The following is a 20,393-nucleotide window of genomic DNA, read 5'->3' as shown; positions in this document are numbered from 1 at the left end:
CTGGAGAGCTGTTAAATAATTTAAAAAAATGAAAATCAATTGCAAATTGTCTCAGAAAATCACTCTCTACATAAAGCACTGCGTATCTTGACAGCGCTATATAAATAAATGATGATGATAATAGTAAAAGTTAATCCAAAGGTAAATAACCCCTTTAAGTGGCTGGTGGGGGAAAGTCACATATGGGCAGACTTAAGGTGGCCATACGCGGAGAGATCCGCTCGTTTGGCGATATTGCCAAACGAGCGGATCTCTCTCCGATATGCTCACCTTGAGGTGGGCAATATCGGGCTGATCCGATCGTGGGTGGTCAGATCACGGGATTTTCGTCCCATCCGATCGAGATCTGGCCAACTTTCGGCCAGATCTCGATCGGTGAAGCCCGTCGGGGGGCCCCATACACGGGCCAATAAGCTGCCGACACGGTCTGTCGGCAGCTTTTATCGGCCCGTGTATGGCCACCTTTACTCGAGGGCAAAAATTCGCCAGCGACAGCTTCAGACCCATCGCTACACTTCGCCAGGCGAAAATTCACTCAGACAATGCTAATTCACTGGAATGCAGATAGCGAAGTGACGCCTGCACCTGTTAGTAAATTGGCAATGTCCCTGCTGGCAGTAACGCTAGCGAATTTACTTTAGTGTTAGCCTCTTCGCCCTCAAGTAAATCTGCCCCATAGTTTTGTCCCGTTTGACCGCAGTGGAGCCCCATACTTACCACATATACTAACACAAGGAGTGTAATGTTCTCTCATTTGAAGAGCTACAAAACATCTCACATAGCTAGAATTATTGTTTATGTGTATGCGCCAAACATAAGAGTGTTTATGCAAGCCCACAATTGGTCATTTCCAGTAAAGTAATTTTACATAAAATTTCTAAAAAAAATCCATGAAAGTAAACACATTTGTAGAAATGCGTTTTATTGATGTTAATGTCGTTTTTATATATATAAAAAAGCACGTATGAAATGATATTGCAAAATGAGGTCAAGCAAACTGCTTTTTGTGTGTGTGGATTATCCTGCACAGTTTTTGCAGCGCTGCAATCCATTCTCATTGCAGGCAGTGCACTTCAGAGCTTTAAAAGAGTCCGTGAAGCAGTTTCGGAAGACTGACATCTTGCTGCCATGGCACACTAAACAAGGGAGGAAACCAAACCCACCGCAGAAGGCACAGGCATGCGGGTGCTGAACTCTCTGCATAAAAGAATTTCAAACAAAGAGTCAACATTTGGGATAAAGGAAACTATAACATTGAATATAGGTAGAAATGATGGTCACCTCTATCTTCATTAGCAGGTCTTGCAACTCTCCTGATTCATTCATCGATAGTATTTTTTCAGCACCCTAAAAAATAATACGGAAGAGGAATTTAGAATGTGATATGACTGTGACCTGCCCAGGGGCATTTATAAACTTAGAACATGTCACTACTTACCAACCATTTCCCAGCATTTTACATTTGTTGTAAAGGGTACAGTGGTGCAACTAAAAGTTACTTACTACGTCCTAAAACAAAATCTAACAAAAAAAAACATTAAGGGGCAGATTTATCAAAGGTCGAAGTGAATTAGAGGGAATTTTCGAAGTAAAAAAATTTGAAATTCAAAGTAATTTTTTGGATACTTCAACCATTGAATAGGATACTACGACTTCGACTTCGATTAGAAGTAAAATAGTTTGAATATGCGACCATTCAATAATCGAAGTACTGTCTTTTTAAAAAAAACTTTGACTTCAATACTTCGCCAAATTAAACCTGCCGAAGTGCTATGTTAGCCTATGGGGACCTTCTACAGTATTTTTCTACGTTTTTTAAGTTGAAGAAAAATTGTTCGATCGATCGATGTACTCCTTCGAATCGTTCAATTCGAAGGATTTAATCAAACGATTTTACTTCGACCGCAAATGGCCAAATTCGATGTAAAAAAACTTCGACTTCGATATTCGAAGTCAAAGTAATTCAATTCGAGTGTCGAATTTCGAAGTATTTATCACTTCGAAATTCAACCCTTGATAAATCTGCCCCTAAGCATACTCACAACCCCAAACGTTGATCATTTTTATGTAAAGATAGAGTGTATTGGATCAGTTGATTCACATTTGGTATCATGCTTGGTATCTCTTTTGGACATTTAAAGGAAAAATATACCCATGAAGCTCCCTGTGTGTTGCTGCCATGGCACACTAAACAAGGAAGGAAACCCAACCCACTGCAGTCTCTATATGTGTCTGTTATAAGTGGATGAGATAAGAGATAAAAATAAAATACAAATGAGAACAAATAGATACAAAATTAAAAAAATCTATTTAAAAAACTGTATAAAGGGTCATGGGTAAATAAGAGATACATGAGAGATTATTAATCTATCCAGGTGTCAGACAGCAAGAATCAGGGTATAGAGTGTGGTCTGTGTGATGGATATAATAAACACTGACCCTGGAATCTGTATAGAATAATTGCGCAAGTATACAGTATAATGGATATGACCTGGAATAACCACACCAACCTCTGATGAAGCACCCAATGGTGCGAAATGCGTTAGGAGGGAGTGGCTAACATGAGGTATGCAGACGGGAAATGATATGAGTTTATTTTTTACTATTATGTAATTTATTGTTGTGGTGTTTGTTCACTAACAAATACTTGAAGTGAGTGTCCGTGCATATCTGTTAGATTATTTGCTCTTCTGATTACCCCAAGTTCCAGCCCAGCCTATCCCCCACCCACGCTACATCCCTTGTGTCACATATGCAACCCAAGTATAAGGGTCAGGGCACACTGGCAGAATCGGGTAGATTAGTCGCCCGGCGAATAACTTCCTCTCCTTTGGGGCGACTAATCTCCCCAAACTGCCTCCCCTGCCTTCTCGCTGGTTGGATGGCACTCGGATCAATTTGTTTTCCGAAGTCAAGACAAGGGAACTTGGGGCATCTTCGGAAAACTAATTGCTCCGAGTGCCATCCTGCGGGCCAGTATCGGACTGGCCCACCAGGATACCAGGAAAACTCCCGGTGGGCACAGGTGTCAGTGGGCCCTTTTGCTTCTAGGAAGAAGATATCGGCACACAAGGCATTGAATGCCTTGTGTGCCGATATCTTCTTCCCAGATCTATTGCGAGGTTGCTGATCCTCTAATATTGTGCACCAGGCTGATCTCTCCAAGGGTGTGCGATTGTTCTAATTGCTTATGTGAGGCCCTCTTGCTTCTAACCATCGTCTTGCCCTATTTCTTTATGGGGAAAAAATGCTTAATAATGGAAAAATATATTAAGTAGATAAAAAAGACTAGAGCAAAATAAAGAGGTTGAGTGAGGAGAGGAGGAATAGTAGTTGGACCGGTCACGGTCATAGGTTTTCTGGTGGACCACTGGAATCCCAGTCCGACACTGCCGCGGGCGATTTACATTCTAACTAGTGGGAAATCAGGGGAGGCAGTTCAGGGAGATTAGTCGCCCCGAAGAAGAGGAGATTTGTCACTGGGCGACTATTCTCCCCGAATCTGCCTGTGTGTCCTGACCCTAAATGTGGGCAATTTACTGACTGGTGCAATACTCTGCACCTCTATTCAACAGGCACAATAAGGATTAAATTCAACATTTTCCCATAGAAAAAACAAAGAGCAGAGGCTGAGGAAAAATTCTCAAATCCAAAGAAAGGCTGTTTGGAGGCTTATATCTTCATAATGGCAGAAAAAGCACCGTAATCAACAACAAAAAAATCACGTTGAAATCAGTCTTTACTTTAAGCTGCCAAAAGCATCTTGGCAAGGCAATTGATTTCTTTCATTACATCAAACTGCACAGTATCTCTCAGCGTCCCTCAGCTTATTAGCACTCCAAAGAGCTTGCTGGTTTTAGTATATAGCAGTCATTCTCAAATAATCAGCAAATTCCCTGAAGTGGTTCTTTCTGTACAATTCCTCAATTCCGCCGGGTTACTAGTCAGCACAATGACTTACTGTGTGTCCCTTAACTGTAACATATTTCTGTAAAAACTGTATAAATGCCATTTTCTCTCACAAACTCAACTTCCTATGCATCTTCTTTGTCTTTCCCTTTTGAAATAGTGCAACTCTTAGGCACATTTATTAAAGGTCGAATTTCGAATTCATTTGAGTTTTTTAAAGCTCTATTAAATTTGAATATACTCGAAATTCGATTGGGGGGTTATTTATTAAAAAAAACGAATATCTAAAACTACCACAAATTTTACCGACTGGAAAACTCGAATGGAATTTGACTAAACTCGAATCAAATTTGACTAAACTCGAAACGAGTTTTTGCTCCGAAAAAAAATCGAATGTCAGGAAGGCCAGTAATATGTTCAAATTGGTCCCACTGACTTGTACATGAACTTGGCAGGTTTTAGGTGGCGAGTAGTCGAATTCGAATTTTTAAACGGTCAGAGTGTGATAAATGTGGAAATTTGAATTAAAATTTGAATCGAGTTTGGATAATTCACAATTGAATTTGATGGTTTTGACCATAAAAAAAATCAAAAATTCTAATTAGATTTTTCAATTCCACTCTTAATAAATCTGCCCCTTAATAATCTGATGTGCCTTGTGCTTCTCCCTCCCAATCATAGAAATTATTCACTCTTCATTACTATTATTCACTCTCATCCACTGCTGACTCTTAAGTGACGAAACAGGCACCAACAGTTTCTAGTTAACAAAGATCATTGCTATTAATTCTAAAATGCTTAAAGGGAAAACTATACCCCCAAAATGAACACTTAAGCAACAGATAGGGGCAGATGTAAGAAGGGTCGAATATCGAGGGTTAATTAACCCTCGATATTCGACCAGGAACTAAAATCGTTCGACTTCGAATATCGAAGTCGAACGATTTAGCGCAAATCCTGCGATCGAACGATCGAAGGATTATTCGTTCGATTCGAAGGATTTTAATACAACGATCGAAGGAATATCCTTCGATCAAAAAATCACAGGCAAGCCTATGGGGACCTTCCCCATAGGCTAACATTGACTTCGGTAGCTTTTAGCTGCCGAAGTAGGGGGTCGAAGTTTTTCTTAAAGAGACAGTACTTCGACTATCGAATGGTCGAATAGTCGAACGATTTTTAGTCGAAGTAGTAGTCGAAGGTCGAAGTAGCCCATTCGATGGTCGAAGTAGCCCAAAAAACACTTCGAAATTCAAAGTTTTTTTAATTCGAATCCTTCACTCGAGCTTTGTAAATCTGCCCCATAGTGTACATCATATTAAGTGGCATATTTAAGAATCTTACCAAACTGGAATATATATTTAAGTAAATATTGCCCTTTTACATCTCTTGCCTTGAACCACCATTTTGTGATGGTCTGTGTGCTGCCTCTGAGATCACCTGACCAGAAATACTACAGCTCTAACTGTAACAGGAAGAAGTGTGGAAGCAAAAGACACAACTTTGTCTGTTAATTGGCTCATGTGACCTAACATGTATGGTTTGTTGGTATGTTTGTGAGTACAGTGAATCATACGATCCCAGGGGGCCGGCCCTTATTTTTTTAAAAATACTAAAAAAGTATATTATTATGAAAATGGTTTATTTACATGAAGCAGGGTTTTAGATATGAGCTATTTTAAGCAATACATTTTTATTGAGACCTACATTGTTTGGGGGTATAGTTTTTCTTTAAAGGAGAACGAATAGCATTTTACAATTGGGGTGCCAAAAGTTAGGCACCCCCCAAACTTACCTGATAACCTGGGCCTGTGCTCCGATCAGGAGAAAACCACACCGGCTAGGGTTTTTCTAGCAAGCACCATGGAAAGATCCTCTTTCTGTGTCATCGGTTTTCAAATTTCCTGGGGAAGACGCATGTGCAGTAGAGTGAAATAGCTGGGCTTTTTCTGTTAAAGTCTGGCTTTCCTCTCTACTGTATATGCACAACTGTGAGAAGACCTGAAGAAGCAGGAAGAGGATCACTCTGTGGTGCTCTCTAGAAGAACCCCAGGCCGTTGCAGTTTTCTGCTGATAGGAGCGCCGGCTCGGGGTGTCAGGTAAGTAAAAGTAGTCGATTGGGGGTGCCTAACTTTTGGCACCCCCAAGTGTAAAATGCTATTCCTTCTCCTTTAAGAGGGTGAGACTGACAATGAGGATGGGTGTAAGAGTGAACAAGAAGATTGAGGGTTTGGGGGGTAAAATGGATATAAGCTATAGGGTGGGTAATTAAAAGGAAAGAGGTTGTATGGAGCAGTTTGCAGCAGAGAATAATAGGCTTCTGTATCACCAATAGCAATGGTCAGCCTTTATACATTACATTTTTGGCTAACTAACTATATTACAAACATTTTTTACTCTGCACAGCCTTTACCCAGTTTTTATACTGAACTGTTCCTTTAGTGCCATGGTCTATTTTTTTACGTTTTATCATTTTTTGATGTCCTATTCTGTGTCTTTCCAGAATACAATTTCAAATCAGTTCTGCCTGTCGGGCGTCACTGAACCCAGAAACATTGAGATTCTCTTTACGGCTGCCCTTTTACTGTTATTCTTCAAACTGAATTGCTTATCTCTCCACAGAGGCCCACAGAGCTTCAGAACAAAAGGTTATAGGGGAAATACTCTGAAAATGAGCTTCATCTCACAGGAAAAAAAGAAACCTTCTAGATTTAAAGCAATTAAAATCTCTGTACCATTTTTTTAGCAATAAAGTTCCTCTTCACTGTTTAGTAATCTGAATTTCATCATTCAGGAGTCAGAGTTAGATTCTGATTTTGATTCTGATTTTGACAGGTCAAATACATCTCTGGTCTGGACTTCCTTTGCCTAGACAAATGTTTTAGAGCTAACTCTAGAATAACTGACTCCAACACAAAGATACATGACAAGAGACAGATTGCTGAGGAGCAACTTGATTATTTCAGAAACAGAATTTTAAATCAATTGTTCACCTTTAAATTAACTTTTAGTATGATGTAGAGAGTGATATTCTGGGACAATTTGTAACTGTTTTTTATTATTTGCGGTTTTTGAGTTTTTAGCTTTTTATTCAGCAGCTCTCCAGTTTGCAATTTCAGCAATTTGGTTGCTATGGTCGAAATTACCCTAGCAATCATGCACCGATTTGAATCAAAGACTGGAATATAAATAGGAGAGGCCTGAATAGAAAGATGAGTAATAAAATGTAGCAATAACAACAAGGGGCAGATTTACTAAGGGTCGAGTGAATTTTCGAAGTACCAAAGTTCGAATTTCGAGGGAATTTTTTGGATACTTCAACCATCGAATAGGATACTACGACTTCAAATTTACTTCGACTTGAAGTAAAAATCGTTCGCATATTCGACAATTCGATAATCGAAGTACTGTCTCTTTAAAAAAAACTTCGACTTCAATACTTCGCCAAATTAAACCTTCCAAATTGCTATGTTAGCCTATGTGGACCTTCTACAAACTTTTACTAAGTCTTTACACAGCAAATAAAAATCCTTCGATCATACGCTAAAATCGTACGATTTAATCGTTCGATCGAACGATTTTTATTCGATCATAGGATTGCCAAATTTGGTGAAAAAACGTAGAATTCGATTTTCGAATTCAAAGTTTTTCAATTCGATGGTCGAATTTCAACGTTTTTTGTACTTCGAAATTCGACCCTTGATAAATCTGCCCCTAAATGTGTAGCCTTACAGAGCATTTGTTTTTACTGTAGATGGGTCAGTGACCCCCCATTTGACCCCCCAGATTCTGAAAATCCGGCATCCCAGACCTGTCAAGGTTGCATATAAGTTAATGAGAGAAGTCGTAATGATTTTTTGATGTGCGCTGGGTTTCGTGCAATACGCCGAAGTTTTCGGGTGAAAATTATGAAAAAAAAATCAAAAAATCTGATTTTTTCCAGCAAAGCAAATTCTCGGGAGAATCTAATAAAAAACCAGAGCGGATTTGATCGGATATTGATCGGATATAATATTGAGATAAATTCGGACTTTGATAAATAACCCCCTAAATGTTATTTTAACTGTGAACCTTTAACTGATTATATTTCAGAACTTTCTTTCTGTGAGATGAAGCTCAAATTACATTTTCATTTTCACCATAGTTCAAAACCCACAGAAAAGAAATAAATGAACACCAATTGCAAGTTGGCAATAAGATATGAGACAAACTATATATAGGGACGTCGTTTTTCTTCAAAATTGTTCCAACTTGTACTTACCCCAAGATAATGGCCATCAATAAATATCACAGGTAATGACGGGACTTCAGACACCCTCTGGCACCGTTCATCCAGTTCTTTGCCAAAGTCTCCATTCAGAGCAATATTCTTTTCTTCAAATTTTACTCTGTGGTTTTGGAAGATTTTTCTCACCATTTCGCACCTTTCGAAAGTGTTTCGCACGACGCGCAGACTTGTGGTGTATATTACTATTCGGCCATATTCAAGTGTTGTGGAGGACTGCAAGACATGTTTAAAATGATGTTACAAGGGTTACACTGTATGAGATCACAGGATACTGCCGAGGACAAAGAAATTCACTTTAACCAGATTTTCCAGGAATACAGAACCAGGAAACTATTATAGACAGTGAATCATTCATTCTTTCATTTCAAAGAGGCCCAGGCTATATTTTATTTATGTTTGAGAAACACAATGCTGCACTTTACAGTGTCATGGAGAAACATTCTAGAAAAGGATTGCTTTCTTCAACATTAGGCACCCAATAAATGTACGGTTCCATTTCAAATGCTGCCAAATCTCAGCGCTTTTTGTATGATTTAAATTTAGCAGAATCATTTTCTGAACTAGAACCATTAAAGTTGTCTGTCTTTAGATTCCTGGATGAATGAAAGAGTCCTGTTTTTATTAGATGTTGCAAGTTTTTTTGTGATTTTCTTGAATCACTAAGGAGGTTATCTATCAGAATCCAAATTTTTCAGATTTTTGCCAAAAAAGCCTGAAATACTAGAATTTTGCGGCTAATTCAGGCTCAGACCCAGCGCCGGATTCGCTGGGCGGGCGCCCCTAGGCCGTGCACTCCGCGCGGTCCTAGCGCCCGCCCGCACTACCACGCGCCGAAACACTGGTTAGCACAGGCGGCTGGGCGGCATGCCGCCCCCAAAAATGTGCCGCCCTAGGCCCGGGCCTATGTGGCCTCTCCACAAATCCGGGCCTGCGCAGGCCACAGAAACTTCCAAACAGGATAGGGATCTCTCTCATGGACTTATATACAACCTCGGCAGGTCCGAGATGGCGGATTTTCAGATTCGGACTTTTTGCTTCATCAGAGTTTTTTGGCATTCTGTCTTTAATAAATAACCCCCTGTATCTACGAATTAGGGTTTACATTGGGTTCAGTATTTAGTCACATCTTTTGTGGAAGATTTAGTATTCATTAAAAGTTATGTAAATCAAAAAGGACAAACGCACTGACAAACAGTTGTGCAAACCTGGGGCCGACTTTAAAAACACTGAAAATATCTAATGTATCTTAGAAATACTGCTTAGAATTTCCATCATTCTGCAAATACAAATGTGGCTGGTGTTTTCCTACCCAGTCCGACGCTGTAGGTTTGCCAAGTAATATTTAAAGGGATTTTGCCAAGATTTTTATGATGTCGTTTTATTTCTAAATTACACTGTTTACACTGCAACTAATTTTACAAATTAAAATTTCATTCCTGAACCAGCAAGTGTATTTTTTTAGTTATAATATTGGTGTGTAGGCGCCATCTCATGTCATTTTGCCTGGTCATGTGCTTTCAGAAAGAGCCAGCACTTTAGAACGGAACTGCTTTCTGGCAGGCTGTTGTTTCTCCTTCTTAATGTAACTGAATGTGTCGCAGTGGGACTTGGATTTTACTGTTGAGTACTGTTCTTAGATCTACCAGGGAGCTGCTTTCTTGTGTTAAGGCAGAGACACAAGTGAAGATTCGGGGAGATTAGTCGCCTGGCGACAAATTGCCCCTTCTTCGTGCAACTAATCTCCCCAAACTGCCTTCCCGCCGACTAGAATCTAAATCGCCGGCAGGATGACACTCAGAGCGCTTTGTTTTCCAAAGTTGACTCTCAAAACTTCGGGCGACTTCGGAAAATGAATCTCTCCATGTGCCACCCCGATAGCGATTTAGATTCTAGCCGGCGGGAAGCCAGTTCTGGGAGATCAGTTCCCCCAAGAAGAGGCGATTTGTTCGCCAGACGACTAAATCTCCCCGAATCTCTATGTGTGTCCTTAGGAAGCTGTTATCTGGTTACCTTCCCGTTGTTCTGTTGTTAGGTTGCTGGGGGGGAAAGGGAGGGTGTGATATCACTCTAACTTGCAGTACAGCAGTAAAGAGTGACTGAAGTTTATCAGAGCACAAGTCACATGAATGGTGGTAGCAGGGAAACTGACAATATGTCTAGCCCCATGTCAGATTTCAAAATTAAATATAAAAAAATCTGTTTGCTCTTTTGAGAAATGGATTTCAATGCAGAATTCTGCTGGAGCAGAATTCTGATAGAGGCAGTTCGGGGAAATTAGTCACCCCCAAGAAAAGGAGATTTGTTGCCGGGCGACTAATCTTCCCTAATCTGAGCGTCTGCCCTGACCCTTAAATCCACTTTGTTCTCTGTGACAGATAAGAGCAAAATCTACACACAAAGTAGATATTATTTCCAATTATTTTTAAAAAAAGGAAACACTGATAGTGTTCTAGATGTTCAAACCATGATTTGTTTAGAGTACAAGAATATCTTTTATGGACATTATACGGTAATATACAATAATGTTCATATAAACACTATATTTCCCTGCAGATTGCATTCTATTTAGGGCATAACGGAATACACTAAATGCTATCAAATTTGCATAGATTAAAACAGTCAAAATTGTCTTGTGTTTTGGGAAATGGTGGAAAATGGAAAGAAAGAATTAAAACTGAGGAAAGAATAGAAAGTATAAAACAGAAGAAAGCATAGTTGTAGTTGCTAATAACCAAATTCAAATTTCAAAATGATCATTATCGGTATCCAGTAAAGACAATGGTTCACCTAAGCTCTCAGCCGAATATCTAGGAAAGGGAAAATTCCAATAAAAGCCAGCAATATGTGAATCCACGTTGTGTATGGCTGCCATCTAGCATCATTACGTTTTCACAGCTGGTGACATGCTTAGATTTGCCTTTGAGATGAATCAGCAGCCAACGTTTCTGCTCTTACTAACAATATTTATTCATCAATCACATCCTAGTTTATCATTTTTCACGAAGTCCCTGCCAGGATCATCAATGAACTTTGCAACTTGTATCATACAGGACTGATATTGATAATCCAGTTAATAAAGGTTTCATAAACCTTGCTGTCTCCTGATCACTACTGATCCTGGATCACTACCCTTGGGTTTACAGTGCTTTGGTCACTGTAAACAAAATTTTAGCGAAAGTGTATTAATAAATAAACTAACTTGTGCGGATTTGGTCAGAGTTTTTTTCAGAGAATATTGAGATAAATTCGGACTTTGATAAATAACCCCCCCTAGTGAGTTTTTTTATTTTTTAGAAAACCCAATTGTAGGAAAGAAAAAGCATTGCCTGGAAACACAGTAAGAGCTCACTCGCTTTTCTGATTTATGGATAGACTGTTCGTCAGCTCCTAAATGTCACAATAAAATAACTTTGATTACTCCAATCCTGGCAAGAGTTCTGACCAAAGCACTGTAAACCCAAGGGTAGTGATCCAGGATCAGTAGTGATCAGGAGACAGCAAGGTTTATGAAACCTTTATTAACTGGATTATCAATATCAGTCCTGTATGATACAAGTTGCAAAGTTCATTGATGATCCTGGCAGGAACTTCGTGAAAAATGATAAACTAAGATGTGATTGATGAATAAATATTGTTAGTAAGAGCAGAAACGTTGGCTGCTGATTCATCTCAAAGGCAAATCTAAGCACGTCACCAGCTGTGAAAACGTAATGATGCTAGATGGCAGCCATACACAACGTGGATTCACATATTGCTGGCTTTTATTGGCCTTTTTCCTTTCCTAGATATTCGGCTGAGAGCTTAGGTGAACCATTGTCTTTACTGGATACCGATAATGATCATTTTGAAATTTGAATTTGGTTATTAGCAACTACAACTATGCTTTCTTCTGTTTTATACTTTCTATTCTTTCCTCAGTTTTAATTCTTTCTTTCCATTTTCCACCATTTCCCAAAACACAAGACAATTTTGGCTCAACTGTTTTAATGTATGCAAACTTGATAGCATTTTGTGTATTCCGTTATGCCCTAAATAGAATGCAATCTGCAGGGAAATATAGTGTTTATATGAACATTATTGTATATTACCCTATAATGTCCATAAAAAAAAAAAATCCAATTTTTCACGATTTTTTTCTATTTTTTCCAGCAAACAAAATTTTAGCGAAAGTGTATTAATAAATAAACTAACTTGTGCGGATTTGGTCAGAGTTTTTTTCAGAGAATATTGAGATAAATTCGGACTTTGATAAATAACCCCCCCCTAGTGAGTTTTTTTATTTATTTTTTTTTATCGTGAAAAATCTGATTTTCACTTTTTTTCGGATTTTTGATTTTTAATACGAAAACTCTTATGTTTTTCTTATGTTTTTTGCCCGAAAACTTTGGGGTATTTCACGAAACCCAGCGCACATCAAAAAATCATTGAGGCTTCTCCCATTGACTTATATGCAACCTCAACAGGTCTGATATCCCAGATTTTCTGATTCAGACTTTTCCATCCTCTGGGTTTGATAAATTCCCAAAAATTCATGATTTTTTTAAAACTGCTTTTATATAAAATAATCACAAATTTATCAAGATTTTTGCATTCGGAGTTTAGTAAATAACCCCCTAGGTGCGTGTCCTGAATTTGATTCCAACCTTTACGGAATGTGTATGTTTTCCCTGTGTCTGCATGGGTTTTGTCTAGATACTCTGGTTTCTTCCCCATGCTTTAGTAACCTATAGGCAATGAAATGGCTTGTGATAAAACGTTCCATATCATATTATAAAATCAGTACAGGTATGGAACCTGTTATCCAGAAGGGCCTGTGGTTTTCCAGAATAACAGATCTTTCTGTAATTTGGATCTCTATACCTTAAGTTTACTATAAAATCATGTAAATATTAAATAAACCCAATAGGCTGGTTTTGCTTCCAATAAGGATTAATTATATTTTAGTTGGGATCAAGTACAAGGTAATGTTTTATTATTACAGAAAAAAGGAAATCATTTTTTGACATTTGGATCATTTGTATAAAATGGAGTCTATGGGGCAAATTCACTAAAGTGCAAAGCGCCTAACGTTAGCACAAATTCGCCAGCGTGATGTCATTTCGTTACTTTGCTGATTTACTAACGGGTGCTGGCGTAAATTCGCTAGCGAAGTGGACCTACTCTAGCGCTACTTCTCACCCTTACGCCAGGCGAAGTTGCACTATGACGAAGGGGCGTAACTATGTTAATTCACTAACTTGCGCATTTTACTGAACGTTACCTCTTGCGCCAGACTTGCCTTCACCACCTCAGACCAGGCGAAGTGCAATAGAGTAGATAGGACTTGCAAATTTGGATTCGGTTCGGCCAGGCAGAAGGATTCGTCCGAATCTGAATCCTGCTGAAAAAGGCCAAATACCGAACCGAATCCTGGATTCGATGCATCCCTAGTTGTAGGTGAACATGGTGCTAAGTATCACATAACAGCAGTGCAGAAGTGCTAGAATGGCATTGGGCAGCCTAAGCTAATACCACTAGGTAACATAACACTATGAATGCAGCCAGAAGATCAGAGCTACTGAGGTAAAGGGAAGGACCAAGCCACCTTCCCACATCATTTACATAGATGATACAGTTGTGTGCACAGTAAATACAGGTTTATTTGAAATCAGCATAAAATAAGCATAAAAGATTAAAAAAGTTTATAAGGTTTATTGCTGGATAATTAGGGATGGAATGGCACACTGGCATTTCCCGGGAAAGATCCTGATCCTGTTGGGGTCTTAAAAGACTCTTTTTTTATACCCCATCTTACCCCTAACCAAATGTGACTAGTAATTGTATAATTATAATACATAACACTGATAAGTGCATACTGACTCACAGATTATGAAATTTATAAATAAATTAGTATTAAAACCCCCTTCCCATTTGATTTATCGATTCCTATTCCTCTATAGATGAAATTAAAATATTTTCCTGGACCTCACTAAGGAAATCATTTGCTACATCATTTGCAGAGTAAACAACTAATTGTATGAAAGTGGGTTTAACTTTTTACAGTTTAAACAATTTGTAATTTTGTATTATTTTGCCCTCCCTGTTTCTTTTTGCTGGTTATAAATCCCACCCTTAGTTGTTTATACTTAGAATTGTACATGATATCATGGATGTTACAATGTAAAAAAAAAAGGAGATCAGGGCTGAAAGCAAGAGGGCTTTTTAAGCAATACATACAAATCTACAATTGTTCAATAACCCAAAGCAACCTATATGAAGCTGGATTTCATTATTTTGCTACATTTATTATTTTACTAAATTGATCATCCTAAATCTTGTTGCTAACGATTACTTCTCTAAAGGGATTTTATACTTAAAGAGCACTGACTGAAAATTATCACTAGTGATGTGCGTATAAATTCGTCAGGCGCGAATTCGTGGTGAATTTTCGCATTTCGCCGCCTGTGAATACATTTTCAAAAACATTTGGACGTTAAAATTGCCGCCGTCATCAAAATTCGCGTTTCGCTAATTTTTTGCTGTTTCATTAATTTTTCGGCTAAGGGAAACGGGATAAATTCGCCCATCACTGATTATCACACATGCTTGTGTGAGTGGGTCACTCTTCCTTTCTTTGATGTCAAACCTTATAAATAGGATTTTATATTTTCAGGTGCTTTGAGGTGGCCAACACAGAGCCCAGTGGGCCATAGGGCAATGACACAGGGAAGATTTTTTATATTTTTAATATTAGTATCCCTATAACAGTGGGTGTAACAAGCTGCAACTGTACAAACTCCAAATGTTCTTACTATCACGCAATATAGCAGGTAAAGTAGCTAGCATGCAGGAAAGCAAAATAATGGTTCGTAAAAAGCCATATGGACAAAGTTCTTAGATCTAAGTTGGTAAATGAGAGCCTGGATGTTGTACCAATTGTTCAGGTGGTTGGCCAAAATGAACAGAACAATCCCATGTATGGCTCCTTGTATAATTTTGGCCAAAAGGCTGCATATAGTACATTTAATATCACCCAACGTATGAATAGCCACCTTTAGTCTATAGCAATCCACATGCTCATTATGCTTAGAGCTGCTGTAAGTGCTCATTGATCACACTCCATGAATTTATGGATATTCAGTAGGCAAAATGTAGATCTGTAGGTTCTTATTGCCAGGGGGCTTCTGAGTTTCCATGATGACAAAGCAACCCTATAGTATGTAATTTTTAAGGCACAGCAGCAAGCTTTGGAACTGTACACCAAACGTATGACAGTTTGCTATAGATGCCAGTGACTGTCTCCTCAGGGATGCTAAAAACCCTTGGGTTTTTGGATGACCCTAAAGTCAGATATACACACCAAGCATGAAGTGTCTAATCTAAGTTTTAATACCTAGTATAAAGGCAATACTTTCTCCGAAGCTTAAAGCTCTCCTCCTAAAGTACAGCATAAGCATCTTGTGGAAGATGATGGCATTTTTATTCCATGGATGAATCTTTGTCATGCTGAGGGTTAAAGTTGGGTCTTCAGTCATTTGTGTCACAATGTTAGTCTATTCTGAGATCGCTGCATTGGATTCAGAAATATATGGAACCCCTGGCTCCAGTAGATGCTTAATATCCAAAGTAGATGTGGGCTTAGATTCTACAATGAACTGGTCAAAAGGCCTTGCTAATTAGGATCTACAGCATTTGCTAGAGCTTTATCCCGAGTTGTTTCTGTCTTGGTTCCTTTTTTTCTGGCCATGTCCTAAGGAAGGGAGTTTGCTTATGATTACTTTTTGTTTTCGAAAGTACAAAAACAAGCACAAAATGCATTCTTCCTACTTCATTAGGACAAGGACAGCTACCAAGTCTAAACTAATTAGAGAAATGGACTCCCAACATATACTTTATTATATTGCAGTAGGGCTGACATTTAAGGTATGGAGCAAAAGAAGGGGCAGATGACAACATGACTTGTCTCTAGGCCTGTCCCATTGCAGCCTGCACCTACTGCCACCATTTTTAATCCAGCACAAGGAGCAGGTAAAAGTACTTGTTAAAGGGGAACTATCATGAAAATTGAAATTTATCATAAGCTTCATCGTACTGAAATAAGACACTTTGTAAATACGATCAATTAAAAATGTTGTATCGTCTCTAAAATAATCAAGTTTATCTTCACTATCCCTCTCTCAGCATCTGTTTCTCTTCATTCTATCTTCATGCAGGAGTTGGGTGTCAGATATTAATTTACAGTTAGATCCAATATATCTTATAGGGGGCTCCTTTTCCTAGCAGATGAATTAGAGCTCATTCAAATAACGGATTCCAGTACAGACAAAATCTAACAAAATAACTGACTTTGGCACAAATTCTGCATGTAGAGAGACAGGATTTCTGGTGATTTTAATAGAGTGAGCTCTAATACATCTTCTAGACAAAAGGAGCCCCCCTGTAAGATATATTGGATCTAACTGTCAATGAATATCTGACTCCCAACTCCTGCATGAAGACAGGGGGAGGGGGATAGTGAAAAGTAACTTGAATATTTCAGAAATGATTTAGAAATTTTGAATTTGATTATATTTAGAAAACTTCTTATTTCAGTATGATAAAGCTTATGTTAAATTTTCAATTTGGTGATAGTTCCCCTTGTGAGCACTGTCTAATATATTGATTTTCTTGGCATGTAAAATGTATCCAGATATGACATCTGTGCCTGCTTTATTCGGTCTTCCATGTTTAAAGCTTAGATAGTTGCATACCTCTAAGGAGACAGAATGGCACTGGTGCTAAAGGAAGAGATATTCATTGGGATTTGTCAACCAAATTTTAGGCTTGAAGGAGCAAGTTGTGAAATGAGTTTCAACATTGAGGGTCTTCATGCAAATGACAACTTCAGTCATATCTATGTATTTGCAACAATAGAGGTTCAAGAAGGAGGTCCATTATCTCCATGCTGGCATTATATTTAAACCCATCTCACTGATGTCGCATCTTCAGTTCAACAACAGGCTGTGTTCTTCTTTACCATGGAAATGAGTACAAACACATACTGGCTTAAGAACACAGCTAATGAGTTTAATATATTTACCATTTATCCCGGTTCTGAAATCTTAAGGAATAGAAATCCGTCAAATACAATTGTGTATAATATTATTCATATATCTGTGAATAATTTAGAAGAGCGACTGCAATACGTGGCTGTTTGTAAATCATGGCTATTAGTTGTAGGGATTGTTATAAGTGTTGCAATATTTACGTTTGTTGTCCATTACTAAACCAGGATTCAGTCATTTTGTTGAAAGTGAGAAGACAAAAAACTCTTACTTAAAAGATGTTGATGTTAAAAGATAATGGGGATATTCCCCATGAGTCATGTCCCAATGCATGTCATAAAGATGTCTAAATGTAAAGGAAAATCCATGTTGTTGTACAATATGTTAAGATTATTGATAAGGCCTATGATGGTCAATCAAGTCATTTCTCTTTTATTTTATTGCATTCTCTTGCTTGGATTTATGTATATACTGGGCCAGATTCAAACTGATGAGAAAAGTTTATCTCATAATTCAATTCCAAATTTTCTTATAGAGTGATACTGTAAACGTGGCCAAAGACGTTACAATTAGGATCTTTCTTGGAGAAGATCTTTCCAGGAAATATTGTTGGTATCAATACACACATGTAGAGCTGAATCGTCAGATATTCAGGTAGAAACAATAGAATTCTACCTGTATCTGACGATTCAGCACTAACAATGGCCGATGTTTGAGTGCCCAACCAAAATTTTCCAGCCGACCTAATCGACGAGTCAACCGATATTCAAGTGTTTTGCCAATATCGGTCAGCTCGTCTCCCACCATACACGCACCAAATATCATACGAAAATTAGTTTCATGCAATATTATCGGTGCATGGCCTTAAGTCTTTCACCTTAAGTCTGGCTCTATAATTTGTCAGGCAGATTCACACATACTTTTTTCATTATCTGAGGACTGTACTGGTTACTCTGGGAAGAAATCTGCCATATGGCTTCTCCTGTCAAGGTATAGTGGAGTAATATGGAAAAGTGATCATCAAATTACTATGATAATGGTAGAATATCATAGCTTTTAGACAAGCTCATAACAAGCTTTATTTTACTTATAAAGAAAAGTCACTCACAGCATCTATTGTTTTCAAAATCTAAAACCATTGTGTATAATGGCCTCTCAAGAAAGACACGCTGATCAGCTGATGGATACATTTACACTTGCATTAGCTACATTAATTCACGCCAGGTCTTGGAACACAAGAGCTCAATAAAGGTCAAAATACCAATGAGATCATAATTGAATGTTATTTATCAGATTGAATGCAAGCAGCTAGCCCTTCATTAATATTTACAAGCAGTGGATAACATATGTTCTTCTTAGACCTAATAAATTACCATATCCCTATCTGTTGGTTTAGCTCTTGTGCTCTTAAAAAAAAGTTTTAAATAAATAATGGTATCTAGAAAGTGCATCCTCCTGTATTGGCCCCTGGGGTAAAACTAGAAGCAAATAGAACTGGCAAAGTAAATAGAAGAACTGGAAGAGCAAAGTGTAGAACTGAACAAAGCAAATGCAGATTTAACAGAGCAAATGGAAGACATGTAGGTGCAATGGCAGAACAAATGGTAGAATTAGCAGAGCAATAGGGATGGGTGAATTTGACCCATTTCGCCAAAAATTCACTGCCGGCGAAATGTCGCAGACGCCCATAAAAGTCTATAGGCGTCAAAATAATTTTGTTGCGCAGCTAAAAAATTTTTGACACGTGTCTTTTTTTTTTTTGGACGCATGCTGCCATACAAGTCTATGGGCGTCATTTTTTCTGCGAAACGAGGCGAAAAAATTTGCTCATCCCTACAGAGCAAGTAGTAGGATTGGTAAAGCAATAAAAAGAACTAGCAAAGCATTAGTAGAATAGAAAACAGATATTAGAATTAACTGAGCAAGTAGTAGAATTGATAAAGCAGTAAGTGGAATTAGCAGAGCAAATAGAATTGGTAGAGCAAGTAGTAGGATTGGTAAAGCAAAAAAAGGATTAGCAAAGCATTAGTAGAATAGAAAACAGATGGAAGAGTAGAATTAACTAAGCAAGTAGTACAATTGATAAAGCAGTTAGTGGAATTAGCAAAGCATTAGTGGAATTGGCAGAGCAAATAGAATTGGTAGAGCAAGTAGTAGGATTGGCAAAGCAATAAAAAGAACTAGTAAAGCATTAGTAGAATAGAAAACAGATTTAACAGAATTAACTGAGCAAGTAGTTGAATTGATAAATTGATAAATTAGCAGAGCATAAGTGGAATTGGCAGAATAAGTAATAAAATTGTCAGAGCAAACAGAGGGATTGCCATAACCAGCACATGGTTAAATTAAAAACAAAGTTTAATATATATAATAATTTTCAGTGTGAGATTTCATAATTTTTTGCCATTTTAGTTTTTTTTTTCTTTTTAACGGAAGCATTGTGTTGGTTAACTTCAGCCCTCAAGCATTAGGAAGGAATCTGGAACCTGGTTATTATAATCATTATTGACAATGCTCCCCAAACACACACACATTGAATATATATGTGCTTACCTGGAATACTGTTGCTAAATTGTCAAACAAGGCTTGGCCTGCACTGACTTTATGTTTGACTCCTCGGACGGTTCCATTTTTACTGAGAATGTTCACTCTTTTTGTTGCAAATCCCCTATCTTTGGTAGCTCTGGCTAAGACCAGCAAATCATCGGGTTCATTTTCACTTTCGTCAAACTCTGATCCCAGGAAGCCATTTTGAACCCCATCACTGTCGCTTGGGAAGCTGTTCTGGTCGGTCTCCGAGCTGCTGGCACATTCAGAATCCAAGGAGTCTCCATCAGTGTACACTTCCCTCAACACCCTTCCACTGTAAGATGAAGCTACTCGAAATCGAACTTTCCTTTGTTGTCTGTCCACATCAGCCTTCATTTCCATATTTAGCATCTCTTCATCCATTGACTTATAAAAAAAAAAAAGAAAAAACAAGAATCGGTTACATTGTTTGGCCTCAGATTGTCACCTCTTTTGCCAGTTTGTCACACTCGCAACAATGGAAAAACTCTTTCCACTGACAGCAGAACCCATAAGGAAATAATGGCTGGTATGGAAAGGTCTAGCTGTGTCGGAGACTGAGTGATTAATAATGAATTTCTTGTGCTATGGTTACCTTTAAACTA

General features: G+C 38.2%; 1 protein-coding gene across 1 annotated transcript; it reads right to left on the bottom strand.

Annotated features, from left to right (window-relative positions):
* Positions 1-939: 939 nt before the first annotated feature.
* Positions 940-20,162, bottom strand: grxcr1.L (glutaredoxin, cysteine rich 1 L homeolog). Its single transcript, XM_018225717.2, has 4 exons — positions 19,774-20,162; positions 8,171-8,410; positions 1,282-1,347; positions 940-1,197 (listed from the first exon to the last, which is right to left on the bottom strand). The coding sequence occupies exons 1-4, from the start codon at positions 20,158-20,160 to the stop codon at positions 1,018-1,020; spliced, it is 873 nt and encodes a 290-aa protein (XP_018081206.1). The 5' UTR covers positions 20,161-20,162; the 3' UTR covers positions 940-1,017.
* Between the last annotated feature and the right edge of the window lie 231 nt (positions 20,163-20,393).

The sequence above is a fragment of the Xenopus laevis genome, chromosome 1L (genome assembly GCF_017654675.1).
Source record: "Xenopus laevis strain J_2021 chromosome 1L, Xenopus_laevis_v10.1, whole genome shotgun sequence".
NCBI lineage: Eukaryota > Metazoa > Chordata > Amphibia > Anura > Pipidae > Xenopus > Xenopus laevis.
The sequence above is the reverse complement of the archived record's forward strand: the minus strand, read 5'-3'. Positions and strand labels throughout refer to the sequence as shown.

Coding starts and splice junctions, on each gene's coding strand:
- grxcr1.L (XM_018225717.2), bottom strand. CDS start 20,160: ATGCTAAATATGGAAATGAAGGCTGATGTGGACAGACAACAAAGGAAA. Junction 1,348..8,170: donor TTGATGGCCATTATCTTGGG/GTAAGTACAAGT, acceptor ATTATTTTTTAG/GGTGCTGAAAAAATACTATC. Junction 1,198..1,281: donor ACCTGCTAATGAAGATAGAG/GTGACCATCATT, acceptor TCTTTTATGCAG/AGAGTTCAGCACCCGCATGC.